Here is a 17,617-nt window from a genome sequence, read left to right as displayed (position 1 = left end):
AAAATTATCGACTTGCTCGCAGCTGACTCTCTCCTGGATCTTAAACACTTAAGGGAAAAAGTGCTTTCCTTTGCCTTCTGAGAATTCTTGGCAGAAAGTCTACCAGGTTGCTTTCATCACCTTCTTAATCTCACTGAGCTGCAGTGGTCATTTGCACCACCACAGGTAAGAGTAGCATTTGCTTTGGCCTCCTTGTGATTTAAGCATCTGGAAGCTCTTGGCCTCAGAGTTTACCCCTTCTCAGTGCAGTCTGAGAGGAAGAACCAGAAGGCGAGTCCCAAATGGGACAGAAAATAAAATTGAATAATAAAAATTCAGTAAAAACCTAAAAGTGTGTTTGGGTTTTAATGTTGCCTTTATATTTTTTTAATTTCTGTGGAGTACTGGTTCTCTCTTTTTATCACTTTTGTTTTTGCTTGGTTTTGATTTTCCTGAAATTGTGGTGCTTTCTGCTGATGGTGTGTGTGTGCGCCTTCCATTGCAGGGTTTGCAGCTGTTCTGCTTGACTTAAGGCCCAGGGATTTGGCTTCTGTCCAGTGTGTTTTGGAAACCATGGGACACCACTGCACTAATGTTTACATGCATCTGCTTCTGTCTTAGTGGCTGCTATGCCTCCATTATCTGTACATAGAGACCCTGTTTGATGTTACAGATAAGGACCAGTGCTGAATGAAAGATAACCACTATCCTTTTGCCAGAGTTGGAAAATAATTAGAACCAATTTAGTTGAGCAAACTTGAGGATTTGCTTTATTTATCACAAGTTTCTTTGATGATATGAGCTCTACAATCAGAAATGTTACATTGATTAGGAGGTGCTTGGGCATTATATTTTTCAAGTGTCCCATGACGTCTCCGTCCTCTCCTGCTTCCTGCACAATGAACAAAGCTTAGTTCCAGTGAAGGGAGAGAGTTTTGTCTTAAAGAGTTAAGAGTCAGCACTATACTTTATGAAATGTTGTCAGGGAGCTGCTACAGAGTTGTAGACAGGAAGTAGCCAGGTGCAGGGAAATGCGAAGCTAGTCAAGGATTTCTGAGAAAGAATTGGAAAAAAAGTAAAAGAGCAAATACCTCTGGTTGTGGATTGGAAAAGATGTCTAGTTTTGACTTTACCTGAAAAGGTTTGACCAAAAGTAGAAAAAGAACTAACCATGGGAAATGATTAAAGATAAATAACGACAAAAGACAATAAACAAACTTCAAGACTTTAATATAGTGATGGAATTCAAAGTGCTTTATGAACCTTCCAGTAACGGTATTGATATAGTGTGCCTTAAAAAATTTCTGCTCAATGTGTTATGATATTTGACTCAAATAAGTTATTTTTGTAGATACTAAACGAGTGATCCCAGGTTATCTAAGCCCAGGTAGAACCAGAAGATGAAGTATATAACTTGCCCTAGGGTGGAAGGTGTATGGGGGTGTTTTGGGGTTGGAGGAGGAGGGGTAAAGAATTCGGTCAGATGTGTTTTCTAGGCCCAGCTTTGTCACTAATAATAATTATGGCCTTGCACAAGTCATTGTACCTTTCTAGCTCTTAAAGAGTGGGATTCATTGAACTCTTAAGGGCCTTTCAGCTCTAAAATTCTAGGAGCCCATCATACCAACATATACCACATTTTAGTTGTGATTATCTTAGAATGGAAAGTGTTTTAAAGTGCAATTCTGAAAAAATTTTGTCTTTGGAGTAAAATATGGGCTGGAGAGAAGAACTTATGGTTCCTTAACAGTTTTCTCTCGGCAAAATTTGGAAAATGCAATAGACTTTCAATAGGAAATTTGCTTTTAGGATCTACATTGTCTTTTTCTGCATAATTAATGGCCAGGCTGTTTTGCCATAGATTTATCAGATTTAAATGTGGGAAAAGCCATACATGCCTAATTATAACTATTACTGTTTCAAGGCAGGAAGTTTATTAGTTATCTAAATGATATTGCCTTTGTCTTCAGAACTGCAAAGTGGAGCCTGATTTTCTAATTGAAGCCGAATTGGTTGGTGGTTCTTATCTCATAAAATGGTGGTATTCAAAAGCGTAAGTGGATTGTTGCCAGTGCAAGCATCCATAATACTCCCATTCTTTTCACGTCTAGGCCAACTGGTCTTCAGGCTGTTGTCTGCGCTAGTGGTCATTTGCTTATAATCATTGTTTTTCCTTTCTTGACTTCCTCCAAAGTGGCAAAGTGAAATTCCTCATGTGGTCCTGTCTGCCCTCCCTCTTCTAGTCTCCCCAACCTACCCTATCCAACTCTCAGGCCAGGGCTGCAGAGCATGGAACTGTGGCTCCCTATCATTGTGCACTCTTATTACAGAGCCAAGGATTGTCACCAGTGAAGAAGTCATTATTCGAGAAAGCCCTGCGCCCTCTGTCACCCTGCAGTGTAACCTCACCTCCAACTCTCACACCCTTACATACAGCTACTGGACAAAGAATGGGGTAGAACTGACTGCCACTCGTAAGAATGCCAGCAACATGGAATACAGGTGAGAGGGGCTAGCAGCTCCTGGGAAGATGGGAGGGAACATGGCTGCGTTTACTTGACATTCATAATCTGTAATTATGCTATGTGGGAGAGACATGGTCCTCCCCTGGAGACTCTAATCCAGTATATCTGGGGTGAGGCCCAGGAATCTAGAAAGGATTTCTAATGAGTGGCCAGGTTTGAGAGCCATAAAAGATCCCTTCACTATGATGATAGAGCAGCTGAGGGCATCGGGAGTGATTTGCTTAGGGTAACAATGCTAGTCAATAAAAAAGCCACAATTAGAATGCAGGTCTCTTGACTAAATCCAGTGGTTTGAGGAATCAGACTGAAATCTGATCTAGGACTCTTAGAGCAATATCACCCTAAGTGATATTTCCTCTGAGTAGATTTCCTAGTGAATTACCTTTTAGGAGTGTTTATTATGACCATAACCTGATCAGGACCAGTGGATACAGAGCTCATTACTGATCTGGAAAAGGATGGTAGCCTGGAAATACCCTTTGATGAAAGGGGGATATTTGCTGGCAGGAGTTACCCAGCACCTGAAGATTTGGTCCTTTTTTGGAATATCTAGAACACCTGGTACCTCACCTTTCAGAATAGTTTGTTCCTAGTTGAAAAGGATCAGCTAATCCTATTTGGCAGGATGATGCAGTGCAAAGAAAGAGTGCACTGGAGTGAGACCAGGAAAACCTGTGTACTTAGTAGTAGCAAGGACATTCTGCAGTATTTTGCAGAATTGAAATCATTTCATACCCCTTATTTAATTGACCCACGTTAATTTGTGGATCCTCCTTTTTTTCGGGTAAGAAAACTGAGACTCAAAGAGTAATAATGCTTGGCTGCTTTCAAGGCCACATACTGTACCTAATAAGGTGCAGAACCAAGGCTAGGTTCCAGGTCTTCTGACTTTCTAGAATCTAGGTCATAGTTTTTTTTTGTTTTTTATTGTTTGTTTGTTTGTTCTTCTGCTGTATTACACCATTTCATGGCAAGGTAGTTAATCTCATTCCACTGTAGTTTCTTCTGATATAAAATTGGAAATACAGCCTCAGCTATATCCTCATAGTTTGGAAAAGGTTAATCAAATAGAGATGCTGAGTGGAATAAAAGGCATCTATTCTTGGTGTGTCCATTAGTTTTACAAGTTTGTTTTTTTATAATACCTATTTCAAGGTACCACACGTCCAATCATGTTTCTCTTGGGTCTTGTACTATGTTACCCCCCAAAGCTTTGAACTGTAACTTTATGTAAAGTTTGAACCTAACTTTATAGAATGACTCTTCTTTTTTTTTTTAATTGGAGTATAATTGCTTTACAATGTTGTGTTAGTTTCTGCTGTACAACAAAGTGAATCAGTTATATGTATACATATATCCCCTCCCATCTTGGACCTCCTCCTCCCACCCCCCAGTTCCTACCCATCTAGGTCATCACAGAGCACTGAGCTGAGCTCCCTGTGCTATACCACAGGTTCCCACTAGCTGTGTGTTTTATACATGGTAGTGTATTTTTCCTCAGCCTGTTTGAAGCTCTCCGGGGGGTGTTCTGCATTGTCAGAGTTTTTCAGGGAATCTGTAGAGTAACAACTCACATTTTGTAGAGTAACGACTGATAGTCCCTTGGGCCACGTAATAAGTCGGCCATGGAGCCAGTCTCAGACCCTGCTTCTGCTTAACCTGTAGGGGACATGTTTGATTTGCTTTAGTTACTTCCCAATAGCTAGTCAAAGGAAATGTTGTGGGGAGATTTTGAGCCCGTAGGCATGGCCTCAAGTTTGGGAGTCATCTCTCAAGGAACTTACTGTAGTCAAGTCTAAGCCCTAAAGATATTGCTGCTGCTGCTCCTCCTCCTCCTAACTCTGAACATTGCTAAGAGCAGCTAACTGGTGTCTGTTTCCCTATTGGGAGCATATTGATATAAGAATAGGCATTTGTGTCAAATTGAGAAGACTGTTGACGGCTCCTCTTAGAATCTTATGCTGCCATGGGTATGCTGAGACAGTCCTGTGGGTGGGCTATGTCTCTCCTCATCCATACTTTCTTCAAGTCTTTTTTGGGATGAACAGTAAGGTGGATAAATGCATTTGGCCAGTGTTTGAGGTCAGGCGTTTTTCTCAGACATTAGTGCAGTGGAGATTTGACCATTGCAATATCATATTTTAACCATTGAGCAAAAGAGTAGGAGCGAAATAATGTTTATTTTCTCATCTGGAAGCTGATGTTTCTCTGTTTTCTGTAATTACACACCAGCCTTTCTGCACGTTTGGGGGGGTGTGTCTAGGCCAGCACGAACTGAGCTGATACGAAGCTGACCTTCAGGGCCAAGAAAGCTTGTTTAGGATCACCCTGTAGGATTCAGAGGAAGTACTGTTCTTTTCATACACACTTCTTACAGTCCTTTCTATCACTCTGCTTAACTTGGTCTGGATCTGTGCATAGCTATTCACTCTAAGTTTGTGTTCATTCACGTGTTTATTCATTTTTCTACCATAATCCAGGCACCAGGGTATGTGCTGTGTATAGAATTGTGTACCAAATAAACAGTGCCTATCTACATAGAACTTGGTCTGTAGGGAAAACAAACATTCATCAAGCAATCACATTAATAAATGATTACACATTGTGATAAGTGCTGTGAAGAATTACAGTGTAGTATGAGAGAGAATGTCAGGGAGAGGGATGTCACTTAGATTGGGGGGTGGAAGTGACATGTAAGCCAAGACTGATGGAAAAGGACTTAAGAGGCTAAGAGTGATGGGACGAGCATTCTATATAAAGGAGCATCTTGTGTCAGGGTTTTGAGGTAGGAACAAGTTCAGCACATTGAAAAACTGAAGAGACCTGTAGGGCTAGAAAGTGGCTGAAATGACACTAGGGAGGGGCCAGATCATGCAGGGCCCTGGAGTTCTAGCTGCACCTAAAAGTCTTAAGAATTGAGCTGCATCTCTGTGGCTGATGCTCTGATGACAGATTTTTTTCCCCATTATTCCTATGTCCTGTTAGTAGACTTATTGAAAGGCACGCTACTAAAATGCAGGGTAGGAAGAATACTACTACTAAAAGTCTTCAGGGAAGCGCAGAAAAAGATTTGCTTTTTTTCTGCTCTTATTTATTTGACTGGAACCACCAGGTGAGCAAGAACTTTCTGGTCATGGCTCCATCTTCTGTATCTAAGTGTAGATTATAGTAGTTTGTACAGCCCTCTCTTTTGATTACTTGTTTTGTAGTTTATTTCTCCCAGTAGACTGGAGCATCTTAATGTTAGGGACCTGTATTCCTGACACCCAATAAGAAGTAAATTATTAATACACAGAGGGAGGTTTTTGCTTTCAGTTAGGAGGAGGTGAGTTGCATGTCGGGGCACGACTTGGAGAGCAGGGTCCCTGGTTGCCCCTTTGATTCTCCTTTTGTTGTGTATTTTGACTGTTCCCAGCTTCCTTACTTGATTTTTCTTCTCATCTCTGCAGGATCAATAAGCCGAGAGCTGAGGATTCAGGCGAATACCACTGTGTATATCACTTTCTCAGTGCTCCTAAAGCAAATGCCACCATTGAAGTAAAAGGTACAACCCAACAGAGGCTGCGGTGTGAGCCTCTCACTCTCCTTCTGAGACACTGACTTGGTCTGGGCTTCCAGTCTTTGAGCTTTTCTTGTTTTCATAATGGGAGGCAATATAATATTATGGATAGGACTGAAGGGTCAGGAGCTCAACTGCCCGGGTTTAAATCCAAATCCCATCATTCACTGTGTGACCGTGGCGAGTTATTAACTTCTCTATGCTTCTGTTGCCTCATTTGTAAAACCTAACACGTGGCACATGGGTAGGTTAGAGGGATTAAATAAGTTAATATAGTAGGTTGAACCATATGAAATTGCTGTTTTTGTAGTTCAAAAAATGTTTCAATTTTGGTAGCTTCATATGGTTCATCCTTAGGTAAAGCTCTTAGAGTAGAGCCTTTGAAGTATTATTATGTAGGTATCTCCAATGGGCCAAGATTTGGCAAAGTACAGTGTGCAGGGTGAATATAAACTCTTTGTAGGTAATTCATTAGAATTGTAATAAAAACTCTGGGTGCATGGCATCTTAAAGATGAGATTGCAGCTGAAGGTTGCAAGATAGACCAATAGAACTGTAAGAGTCAGAGCTAACTAACGTTTAACCCAGCTTTCCTGTGTTATTTCAAAGAAGCAGCTGAGACCCAGAAAAGTGAAACCAGTGGCTCTCTGTCACACAGTGAGTTTGTGGCAGAGCTAGCATAGAACCCAGGTCTTGACTCCCATCCCTATGTTTTTCCATTTTATAAAATGACCATGGGGAGGCAGGGCTACTGTTTGAGGTTAGACTGAAGAGATGAGGATCTTTTTTAGTCCTTTTCATTTTGCTTAGGAAGGACAAACTTGTTCTCTAAATCTACAGGGTGATCCCTAGAAGCTGGAAGGATAAATTTAGGAAGTGGGAATGGCATATATAGCAGGTATTCAGATTTTCCTTAAAATATTTGGAAGACTAAAAATTCAGACTCAAGAAAATCTTAGACACAGTCAAAGTTTCTATTATATGTTGCTACTAAAGGAAAGTAGTGTCTTGGTGACACTTGCCCTAACTTGTGTCCTTGTTGACATAAGGACGGCCAGTGCCTCCTAGTGGCCGGATTCCATTCTAAATGCCTGAAGGGGTGGAGTCACAGTGGCATGGTTACAGTCCACACAAGCCAGAGAACCTAGGATTTGATCAACTCCGTGGCTTTTCTTGTAGAGATCTGGGTTTATCTCTGTTTTTGAAGAGTGCCATATTTATTCAACATGATGATGAAGGTGTGATAAAGCGTTTTCTCTTAAGCCAGCCAAGGGCCCTTCCCCACCTGGATGAGCTGAGCTACGTGGAGAGACGTTTCACTCCTTCATATGAGATCTGAGGCCCTGCAACATTCCAGGCTAAGCTTTTGGCACAAAGTTCAAGTGCAGAGGGAATGGGATGGGTGAGGGAGGGAGAGTGTCTAGTGTCTAGTTAACCAAGGTCTCCGAGCCTAAAGGATAATTACATATAATTCGAAGTTTTGACTAACTAATCATATTGATCAAGCGTTAATGATTTCTAAGCAGCACTTTCAGGAATAGAAAGAGTTATTTTTCCATTGGTTTGTCTGCTCAAGAAGGTGAGGTTCTGATGGCCCCAAAGACATCTTGCCTCACGTTCTCTTTAGCAGATAAGAAGTGGTCTGGAGGCTGCAGTCAGGAGTGTCTTCTGAGGAAGTTACAACATGCACAGTATCTCACCATGTACTGTGCTCTGTTGCATTTGTACTGTACAATAACCCTGTGAGGTGGATTGGGCAGGTGGTATTAATATCCTCATTTTAAAGAAGTAGACCTTAAGAGAATTCTGTTTTATATAATCCTAAAACATATTCTGTGACTAGCTTGGGCAGATACATTAGTCTGTCAAGAAAATTCATATGGAATTCTAGTCTTTCTTCCTTCTCTCCCCTGACACCTGGATAGAGAACAGCTGAAAACTTAATGTCTTTTAGGTTAGAGATAGTTTGGTCTGGTAAAGACTGAACACTTGGCTTTTCTTGTGTAAGTTCAGGAGGGTTTGCCATAGGCCCAGGATCACATTCTAAGCTAGCTCCCGATTATGGCTGGGGTAGAAAACTGCCTTGAATTTACAGCGGTATATGTGTTGTTCCCACAGCATTTTCATATAAACTCTTGTTTCCTCAGTTCCTCTAGGGTGGGGTAAGAGACAGTTATCTTTTTATAGCTATAATGATTTAAAAACGCTGCTGAGTAATAGAGAGGCAAGAGGTGGTTGTACTCAAGAACAGAGAAATTCAAGGGGTTCAGGGAACATAAGTGACCTCTGCCAAAAGGAGTCTCTGAGAATCTCCATTTGTGGTTTTAACTAAATCGACATTTCAGGGCAATATAATTCAGACCATACCTACATATTTCTTTAGCACTTATTCTACACTCAGCCCTTTTCTTCCCCACCTGGCTTTCTGTGCAGTTGAAAACTTCCCTGGGGTGTTGTTTGGGCTCAGCACTGTGGGGAGTGGAGGACTTAGACTAGCCAGAGACTGGGCATTATATGTTACATGACTAAATCTTGAGTTGCTTGTTATATACAAAAGGAAAGAAGGCTGAAGGAATCAGAGGGAGGGACACATATCTGGGAACAGACCTGAGGTGGCAGTGCTTTTCCACCTTAGCCTGTAGATCCCTGTCAAGAAAGGAATTTTGAGGATGGTCGTATATACATGTAATAGGAAAGGCCTTGCACCTGAAGTAAGGTTGGTTTGTTTTTTCTTTCTCTTTTTTTTTTAAAGGACAAGAATGAGGCACAGTATAAACAGGAAGATACTATTACTGTTGAGGATTACATTTCTTAGGTATTTGGCAGGTGACCTGAGCAGATGCTGGGGGAGGAAGATGGAGCAGGGCTGGCCAGGGGGAGAGGAAACAGCAATGACTAGACCTTGTGGGACCTCGGTCCTATAACCAGCTTCTCCAGGGATCTGCTTAGATAACTCTGGGGAGGCTTCTCTTTCCTTTTTGAGCTTTTTGACTCCTCAGAGGTTGTGTGTTCTGGAGACTCCACACCTTACCATACAGCATTTGTGAAAGAATAGGTGTTGAATTTTCTATCCCCGTAATTATTCAACTTTTCTAGTCCTTAGTCCCTCCCTCTTCCTCTTCTAAAATTAAAAAATGTGCTCACAAAAACAAGTTAAAGTTTTCTATGTAATTGACAGAGTTGAAAAGAGAAAATACCTCTCATGACTCCCAGACCCTATCCTCTGATTAATCCAGTAAACAAGGAGTTTGAGTTTTATTGCTGTTTTTAGAAAAGGATTTTGGTGGTCAACAAGTCCTCTGCAACAGACATGCCATTGCCACTTGTGAAAGGTACATCCCAGCCCCAGGAAGGTTTGGGTCTGGTGTTTTATTAGGGCCATCATTATGTCTCCCTGCTCATTGGGCATTTCAATTGAATTTCAGTCTTTTGGTGGCTATGAGAGCCAAGATTGATCTTGTTTTTCTTCTCCCTACTTGTTAGCTTTCTTGCTATTTGAATATTATGACTAAATGTTAGGATTTCTAGAAGTGACCTTGCCCTGCATCCCTGTTTCCTACTCTGTTGCATGGCCTTACAACTGATATATCAAAGTTCAAACTGGCCGAGGCGGACTGTATGGTGATGGTGACAGATATCATTATTAGGAGTAATAATACACCTCTCACGTTTGTACAGCACTTTCAGCATGCAGTGTTTTTGTGTTCATTTATTCGTTTGACAGGCAGCTAGTTTGACAGGTGAAGATGCTTAGAGGTTGTGACATAGTTTAAGTTCGAGCTGTTGTCAAAGCTGGTTCTGTCTCAGAATTGCCCTGACTTGAAAAGTCTCTGAAAGCATAACAATAATATCTTGAAGCTGCTTGAACATTTTGAACGTGAACCATAGCCCAAATAACCATACCTGTTCCTTCTTTTCCTCTCTTCAGGGTGCTACCCTGACCTACCTTAATAAGAATAAGAACAGCTAACGTTACTGTGTGCTTATTACTATGTGCCAGGCACATTACTTGTCCCTTTCCTCTCCTGTAGTCTTCACAACTCTGAGGTAAATGCCATTATTATCTCCACTTTCCAGGTGAGAAAATTGAGGCTCCAAGGGAATTGAATGATTTGCTCAGTGTGACATAGTCAACCAGTGGGGCCAGAATTCTCACCCAAGCACCCTAGTACCAGAGCCCATGTTCCTAAGCACTAAGCCACACCCCTGTGTTCAGCATATACCAATGAAAAGGTCTTAGACTGACAGAAGAAATGGGTTCTAATCCTGGCCCTGCCATTATAAACTTGCTGTGGCCCTGACTAGTCACTTTCCTTCGTTGGGCCTCAGATTCCCCAAGTGTATGATGAAGTAAGATGAGATAGATGATCTTGAAGGTTTTGTAAGGCTCTAAAGGTCTGTGGTTCCCTTATATAGACACAGATGAGAGGTTGGGTTAGTGAAGGAAACAATTTCTAAGCTTCTTTTCCTAGTAGTAGTGACTGTCAGGTTCTTAACTTTGAGACTGTCACCTCAGTGCCCCCCACACCTCCACGCGTTCATCTCCCTGTCTTATGAGACACTCCCTTGTAGTCCCCTGATCTCAAACACTGATGCTAGGAAAAGTGTTAGAGCAGTGGTTCTCAAACTTGATTTAAGGTATATGAACTGTGGCCTAGGCATCCGGCTTATTAAAAGCACTCCAGATGATTATAGTGTACAGCCAAGGTTAGAATCATTCTTAATGGAGACTTCAGTGCCTCCTACTCAGTGGTTTCACCTGCAGGAAAGGGAAAAGCCTCGTCCGCAGAAGGCATCACAAGTCCCAGACTGCTCTAGTCTTTACAACCACTGATGAATCTGTTCTGTATAATTATTGAGCCAAAAAGCCAACATCTTTCTTTTTCTAAAAAATATTTATTTATTTGGTTGCGGCACACGGGCTCCTTAGTTGTGGCAAGAGAACTCTTCGTCACGGCATGCATATGGAATCTAGTTCCCCGACCAGGGATGGAACCCAGGCCCCCTGCATTGGGAGCACAGAGTCTTAACCACTGCACCACCAGGGAAGTCCCCCAACATCTTTCTTGCTTCCATCTCAGCCAGTCTCATATTGTTTCTTGGGCTTGGCCCTTGGCTAGCAGTAAATCTTAACTCTCCCTCTGCCTTCAGCCAAGCCTCTATTTTTGCCTATAGAAAATATGAGGTGTCTCTGGGATTTGATAGGTTGCATGAAGGAAGCAAAGAGACCATCTCTACATTATCAGTGTGTTGTATGATGAGACGTTGTGCAATATCTTTAAGGATGGAGTTTCTTTGAAAATGAGTTGCAAGATTATGAATTTGCTTTGAAAAGTGAGCACTAAATAAGCAGTCCAGGTAAGAGGCCCCATACCTTGATCCTGTCTCAGCTCTGTTGTGTTAACTTTATTTAACATCATCTTCAGCTGAACATGCCTTAGTTGCCTAAGCTGGCACTTTCTACAGCCACCAGCCTGGCAGAGAAGCTGGATGCTTCTCTCTAAATGCCTGCAGGTTAGGCAGCAGAGGGTACTGAGGAACATGCCTTTGTCCTCAGCCAAAGGCTTAGATAATGATATTGGGTCAGGTGTTGGTGGGTAACTAAGACTGTTTTGGAACCCCAGTGTTGCCATTTATTAGCATACTGGAAGGGTCCATCCATTAACTCATGGGATTAGAGTATGTAGCTAACAAGGCCAGATCATGAGTTAATTCCCAAATGGGTGTGTGATCTCTTCTAAGGATCTCTTTGTTACTTCTTTGCTACCCAGTCTGTGCCTCCCTGAGAAGGTAAAGGGAATTAAGCAGTATTTGCTCTGTCCGACTCCTCAGACCTACCTGCAAACCAACAGGACCTAGTTAAGTAGGTGCTTATTAAGTGGCAAGCCCATATATGGCGAGGCACCATAATCAATATAAATAGGCCATTAATCAGTATAATTTGTCAGTATCTGACCTGAGTAAACCTTATTAGAGCCACAAACAAAAGTCCTGTTTATATTAGCAAATAGGGAGAAAACACATAATAATCAGCATCTTTTTGATTTCTTAGAACTCATAATGCCTGTCTTAGCCTAACCTTTCCTTTCCCTAACTAATAATGCAATTTAAATGTTTATTTTTGACCCTGGGCTCCAATCTTGTGCTAGATTGATATAGAGATGTAAATTAATCCTCATAAGACCTCTATGAAGTGTGGGTATTTTATTCCCATTTTACAGAAGTAAGTATTGAAACCCAAAGGATTTTAACTGACCCACCTTAGGTTACTCAGTGAGTAATAGAGTCTCAGTAGAGCCAAATTTCTCTGACTTAAGTCTAAAACTCTTTACATTATAGTATATGAAGTAGCTGAACCCTTGACAGATAAATCAGTCCCACCTTAGGTCTACAGCGTTCTAGTACATCTACAAGCAAAGATAACATTTGGGCAGTTTGCTGTGCAGTTACCAGTAATGCATATTGTATATTTTTATTTATGGACTCTGTTGTAGTTTGGTTATTTCCCCTTCTATATGGTAAAGTACAAAAAACATGGCCTCTGGAGTCAGATAGCCCTGAATTTGGATTCTGGCTATACCAGAATTTACTAGCGGTATAATCTTAGATGTTAAATAACTTTACCAAACTTGAGTTTTCTAATCTATAAAAATGCAGTAATGTCTGCCTCATTGGGTGGTTATATTTGTTACCTGTTGCTGCACAATAAGTTGCCTTAAAACAGCAAATACTTATTACCTCATAGTGTCTGTGGGTCAGGAATTTGGGAGCAGATCAGTGGGGTGGTTCTGGCTCAGGGTCTCTCCAGTTGTTGGCTGGGGCTGGAGGGTCTCTTTCCTAGATGGCTGCCTCGGGCTGTGGCAGAGGCCTTAATTCCTCACTACGTGGGCCTCTTCATAGGCTGTTTGAGTGTCTTGCTAGCGTGGCAGCTCCCCTCTCCCAGAGCGTGTGTTCTGAGAGAGAGCAAGAGCCAGAGAGAGAGCGAGAGGGAAGGAGGGCAAGGGAAGCCACTTTGTATTTTGTGAACTATTTGCACACCTTTATTTTTACATATAGATATATTTTTTCTATATATTGATTCATGTTCTATATTGGAAAAAATATATAAAATACATATTTTATAAATATATAAAACGTATGCTATATTTTATTCTTTAGAATCAAGTCACTAAGTCCAGCCCACACTCAAGAGGAGGGAAATTAGGCTCTACCTCTTAAAGGGAAGAATATCAAAGAATTTGTGGACTATATAAGAGGTGGACTCTGAGCCCTAAGGGGCCCCTCCTCTCTGACCACTGCTGACATGTGCTCTGAGAGCCTAGTTACCTTTCTTGCTGTGGGTCTGCTGTCTTGCTCAGCTGGTGGGGCAGGAACAGGCTTACTGATTGAGCAGCAACCATAAAGGACAGAGAGAAGTGAAAAAACTTTATTGACCCAGAGGCTAAAGTGATAGTTGTTATAATCATTCCTTATAAGGTTAGAGTGATGTTACTTGGGTTAATCTTCTGTCTTCCTGGTACACTAGTGATACTTCCACCAGTTCAAGGGTGAATAATCAGGGCATTATTCTTTTGAAGACATTATTCCCAAGCTTCACTCAGTATTCTTTGCTGAGTTTAGGAGAAAGCAGCAGTACATGTAATAACCATTGAAAACTCTTAACAGGCTTCACTATGTAAACATGGCCAATAAATTGCGGAGTGGGTATGCACACTAAGTTCCTGTATAGTCTCTGCACACAGTAGCCTTTAAGGCGCCTTCCCATCTGTAAATAGAAGCCTCTGTAGAATCTGGAAGTACATGAATGAAAGGAGGACTTGGTGTTCTCCTGAGCACCAAGGCAGGAGTGAAGGCCATCCCCACCTGTCTCCCCAGGTCTTGGCCTTTAAGAATAGTAGCTTTTTAGAGACTGTGGAGCCATAAACCAACTCAGCTTTTAGCCTTCTAGGTAGTTCTTACGTGTAATCTTAGGGATGAGTCTCCAAGGCAAAAGCTGATGTTAGTGAATTCACAATACATTGGAATTAGTCAAATAACTGGGCCAGAGTAAATAGAGTGAGTATTCTCTGTGGGGCAAAGGAGAATGAAAGTGGAAAAATACATCACATGTAAGCTGATTTCTGAAAATTACGTCTCTACCATTTCCCTGAGCTCCAGACTTGATATTCAGCTGCCTACTTGACAACTTCACTTGGATGTTAAATAAGTCTTAACATGTCCTAAACTTTGAACTCCTGGTTTTTTACTACCATGATTGCTCCATCCCTAAACAAAACAAAATAAAAATAAGCAAACCAAAAAAATGCTAATTCTTCGCAGTCTTCCTCATCTCAGTAACTGTCAACTCCACTCTTGCAGTTAACTCAGGCCAGAAACCTTGGGATCATCTTTGACTTCTTTTTCTCTCACTTTCCACATTCAGTCCATTAGCAAATATATTAACTTAACCTATAAAATATATCCAGAATCTCCTCACTTCTACTGCCTTCATCCATACCACCCTCTCCCCCTTGCCTGGATTGCTTCCACTATCGTCTCTACAATTTTTGTCCACATAGTAGCCAGAGGGAGCCTGTTAAAGCATACAGATAATTTCATACCTGCACTTAGTATTCACCAGTGGCTTCCCAGCTGACTTAGAGTAAATGCCAAAGTAATTTCATTGTCCTACAAAGTCCTATCCAATCTGGGCTCCATTCTCTGATTTGGTCTCCTACCATCGTCCCCCTGTGTTTCAGCCAAATTCCTCCATGCTGTCCTTGTACATAACAAGCACGCTTCTGCCTCAGAGCTTTTGCCTTTCCCTCTACCTGGAGTGTTCTTCCCACAGATATATGTGGCCTACGCCCTTACTTTCTTCATGACTGTGCTAAAATTCACCTCATCAGAATGGCCTTCCCCTACCACTCTGACGTATTTGGCATGTAACGAGTGCTCAGCAGATGTTTGTCCAATGAATGAAACACAACTAGAGGCAAAATGTAGCTCTTCTGCTTGTTGTGTCTCCCTACTCCCCCATGATGGTGTTTAAGTATGGCTGTGGAGTGTGTTCCTTCCTTGGAGTGCTTAAGATGGTCCTTAATATTTACTGACTAAAGGAAGCTCTGAGGAAGGTGACCAGGTTGAACAGTGACTGACTGGCTGTGGGAGAAATTTGGTGTGTTGGGAATTTGAGCTAGCCTGACTCATTCCCTTCTGTAGTGAGGAACTGTGCCTGGAAAAACAGATATTTCCTTTATAATGTCCTATCTAGAAAACACGTCACGCTGAGTAGTACTGCAGGCCTTAGTTTGGCAGGTTGTGGAGATGGCTTGGGGCCTTGCTCATTCTTTTCCTATCCAGGTGCCTTAAGAGGTGGTCTGGGAAGCACAGTCTGGGAGTAGCAGGATGTTGGATTATTTTTAAGCCAAGAAAAGCCAAGCCAGTCAAAAGGGAAACATGGGGTCAGCCCATGATAGAATACAATTGTACAGGCTTTTATAGTCTCAAAATGAATATTTTGACATCTATCTATGCAAGACACTGGATATAGGCAGCGGCTAGAAATAACTCCATTTGATAATGGGGTATAGAGTTCAAGCACAGAATAATTAAATAACCCGCAAAACTGGAATTTGGACCAGGCCTATTGATTCTCTTTCCCATCTTTGCCAGCAAAGTGACGTCTGGCCTACTTTGAGTTTTATTGCTTTAGGATTAGTATAACTGATGCGGTAAGATGGAAAATACAGTTAGGATCAAAGAAGGCCAAGTTCAAAGAATTAGCCCCTATCTCAGGCTAATTGGATCCTTGAAACTTATCTAATATTTAAACCACAGGTGCTGTTTATTTCTTTCTAAGTTATCCCTAAAAGCAGAGAAAATCAACAGCTTCTGGCATGTCTAGAAATTCCCCTAAGATTGGGTTCATTGAGATAACTGCAAATCAGGTGTATAAATCAGATTCTTAAGCTGTTAATAAAATCTCTTGGGACACTGGTTGAATTTCCTGTTCATTTCTTTCTTCCCTTGTGAATACCAGTTTGCTGCATTCCCTCTTTTCTGGGAGAGTCTTGGCCATTGATACTCATCACGTAGCTTCTCCAAGCATTCATTGTTTTTATATACCTTGCAGTAGGACTTGATTTTAGGTGTTTTGATCTCAGGGATCTCTCATTTCCTTAAGGGAATATATGGCATTTGATATAATACATAATTATTGCTAACGCGGGTGTATTAAGAAAAAACCATGACTGGCAGAGAAGGTAATAGCTTCTGTTTGCATTTTCTTTAAAGGATGGCTTAATTTATGCAGTTGGACCTGTGCTGTCTTCCAGTAGGTTGGAGAACCACCTGTATTATTAGTAGAACTTCACATATAATAATCCTGGTGTCTGCTTTGGTGGGTGGGAGGTTAGGGCAAGGGATTGGTTCCATTGCTCTGTTCTGACCTGAAATGCATGTTATCAAAGCTGAATATGAGGGTGGGTCTAAGGAGAAGCAGGGCTCTGAGCCAATAGTTGGGGCCTTTGTATCCTGTTCAGCATAAGCTCCCGTGGTAACTGTATTCAACACTCTTTCTCACAGCTGCTCCTGACATCACTGGCCATAAACGGAGTGAGAACAAGAATGAAGGGCAGGATGCCATGATGTACTGCAAGTCAGTTGGCTACCCCCACCCAGAGTGGATCTGGCGCAAGAAGGAGAACGGTATGCCTATGGTGAGTAGGAGGCAGCCCTGGTTCTCTATACGTGGGTCTCTGTGGTTGCTGGAGTTTCTCCTGGGGAGTTCTAGACATCTGGACTAGTTTCTGCAACCTGCCATACTGGCTGCCGTGGCTTGGGTCACCCTTTCTAGAGTCTTGGTGGTTACATCATGGAGGTCATTGGCAGTCTCTGACCAGCATGGAACCCCTGTACATGACTTGTTAAAGCTGTCTGTCTGGTAAAGGATTTGGCTGTTTACCTTCAAGATAAGACACCAAGAAGAGCTAACCCCAATCTTAAAATTTTACTATTATTCTAGTACCTTTATCCTAAAGAAAATATTGCTCATAAAGTGGTCTTAATGTACTTTTCTTGTTTTTTTGGGAAGGCAAGGCATATTCCTGGAACACATGAAATACTGATTAGGAATTGAGACAATCTAAGGAGGCCCATGGGCAGCCTTAGACATTGGAAATCTGACAGTATCTGCTCCAGAAAAGGTCAAAGAAAACATCTTTTCCAATCTGTGGGATGATTCTTGATGTTATGGGAGAGTCAAAACTTTAGACTCTCACTTTCTCTCTGATTAATGCTTGACCAGTCTCCTATTCTGTCAGAGGGGCTGTCATACATTCCTCCCCAGGCTTTGTATGCCTAGCACTCTACTTTTCAGGCATCCTCTTTGACTGCCAGTCTTCAGAATCAGAAGGGACCCTAGAGATCATTTAATCCAGCTTCTTTGGGAAGGTTATACATATTAACCAAGGTAAATTAGTGGCAAAACCACTGAAGTTTCTTGCATATGACAGTATTTTTAAAATACCCTTTGAAGGCTTGTGGACCAAAGGTCACACTCACTAATCACCTC

At 41.7% G+C, this 17,617-nt stretch overlaps 1 protein-coding gene across 1 annotated transcript in view; it reads left to right on the top strand.

Moving 5' to 3' along the window:
- The window catches only part of NPTN (neuroplastin), a 55,324-nt gene that overhangs the window by 26,691 nt on the left and 11,016 nt on the right, over positions 1-17,617 (top strand). The window contains exons 2-4 of the mRNA XM_081227635.1: positions 2,310-2,481; positions 5,954-6,048; positions 16,630-16,763. Coding sequence (XP_081083761.1) covers positions 2,310-2,481; positions 5,954-6,048; positions 16,630-16,763 — 401 coding nt within the window. The remainder of the gene's footprint in view (positions 1-2,309; positions 2,482-5,953; positions 6,049-16,629; positions 16,764-17,617) is intronic.

Source organism: Mesoplodon bidens, assembly GCF_964165515.1.
Source record: "Mesoplodon bidens genome assembly, chromosome: 3".
In the NCBI taxonomy this organism is placed as follows: domain Eukaryota; kingdom Metazoa; phylum Chordata; class Mammalia; order Artiodactyla; family Ziphiidae; genus Mesoplodon; species Mesoplodon bidens.
The sequence above is the reverse complement of the archived record's forward strand: the minus strand, read 5'-3'. Positions and strand labels throughout refer to the sequence as shown.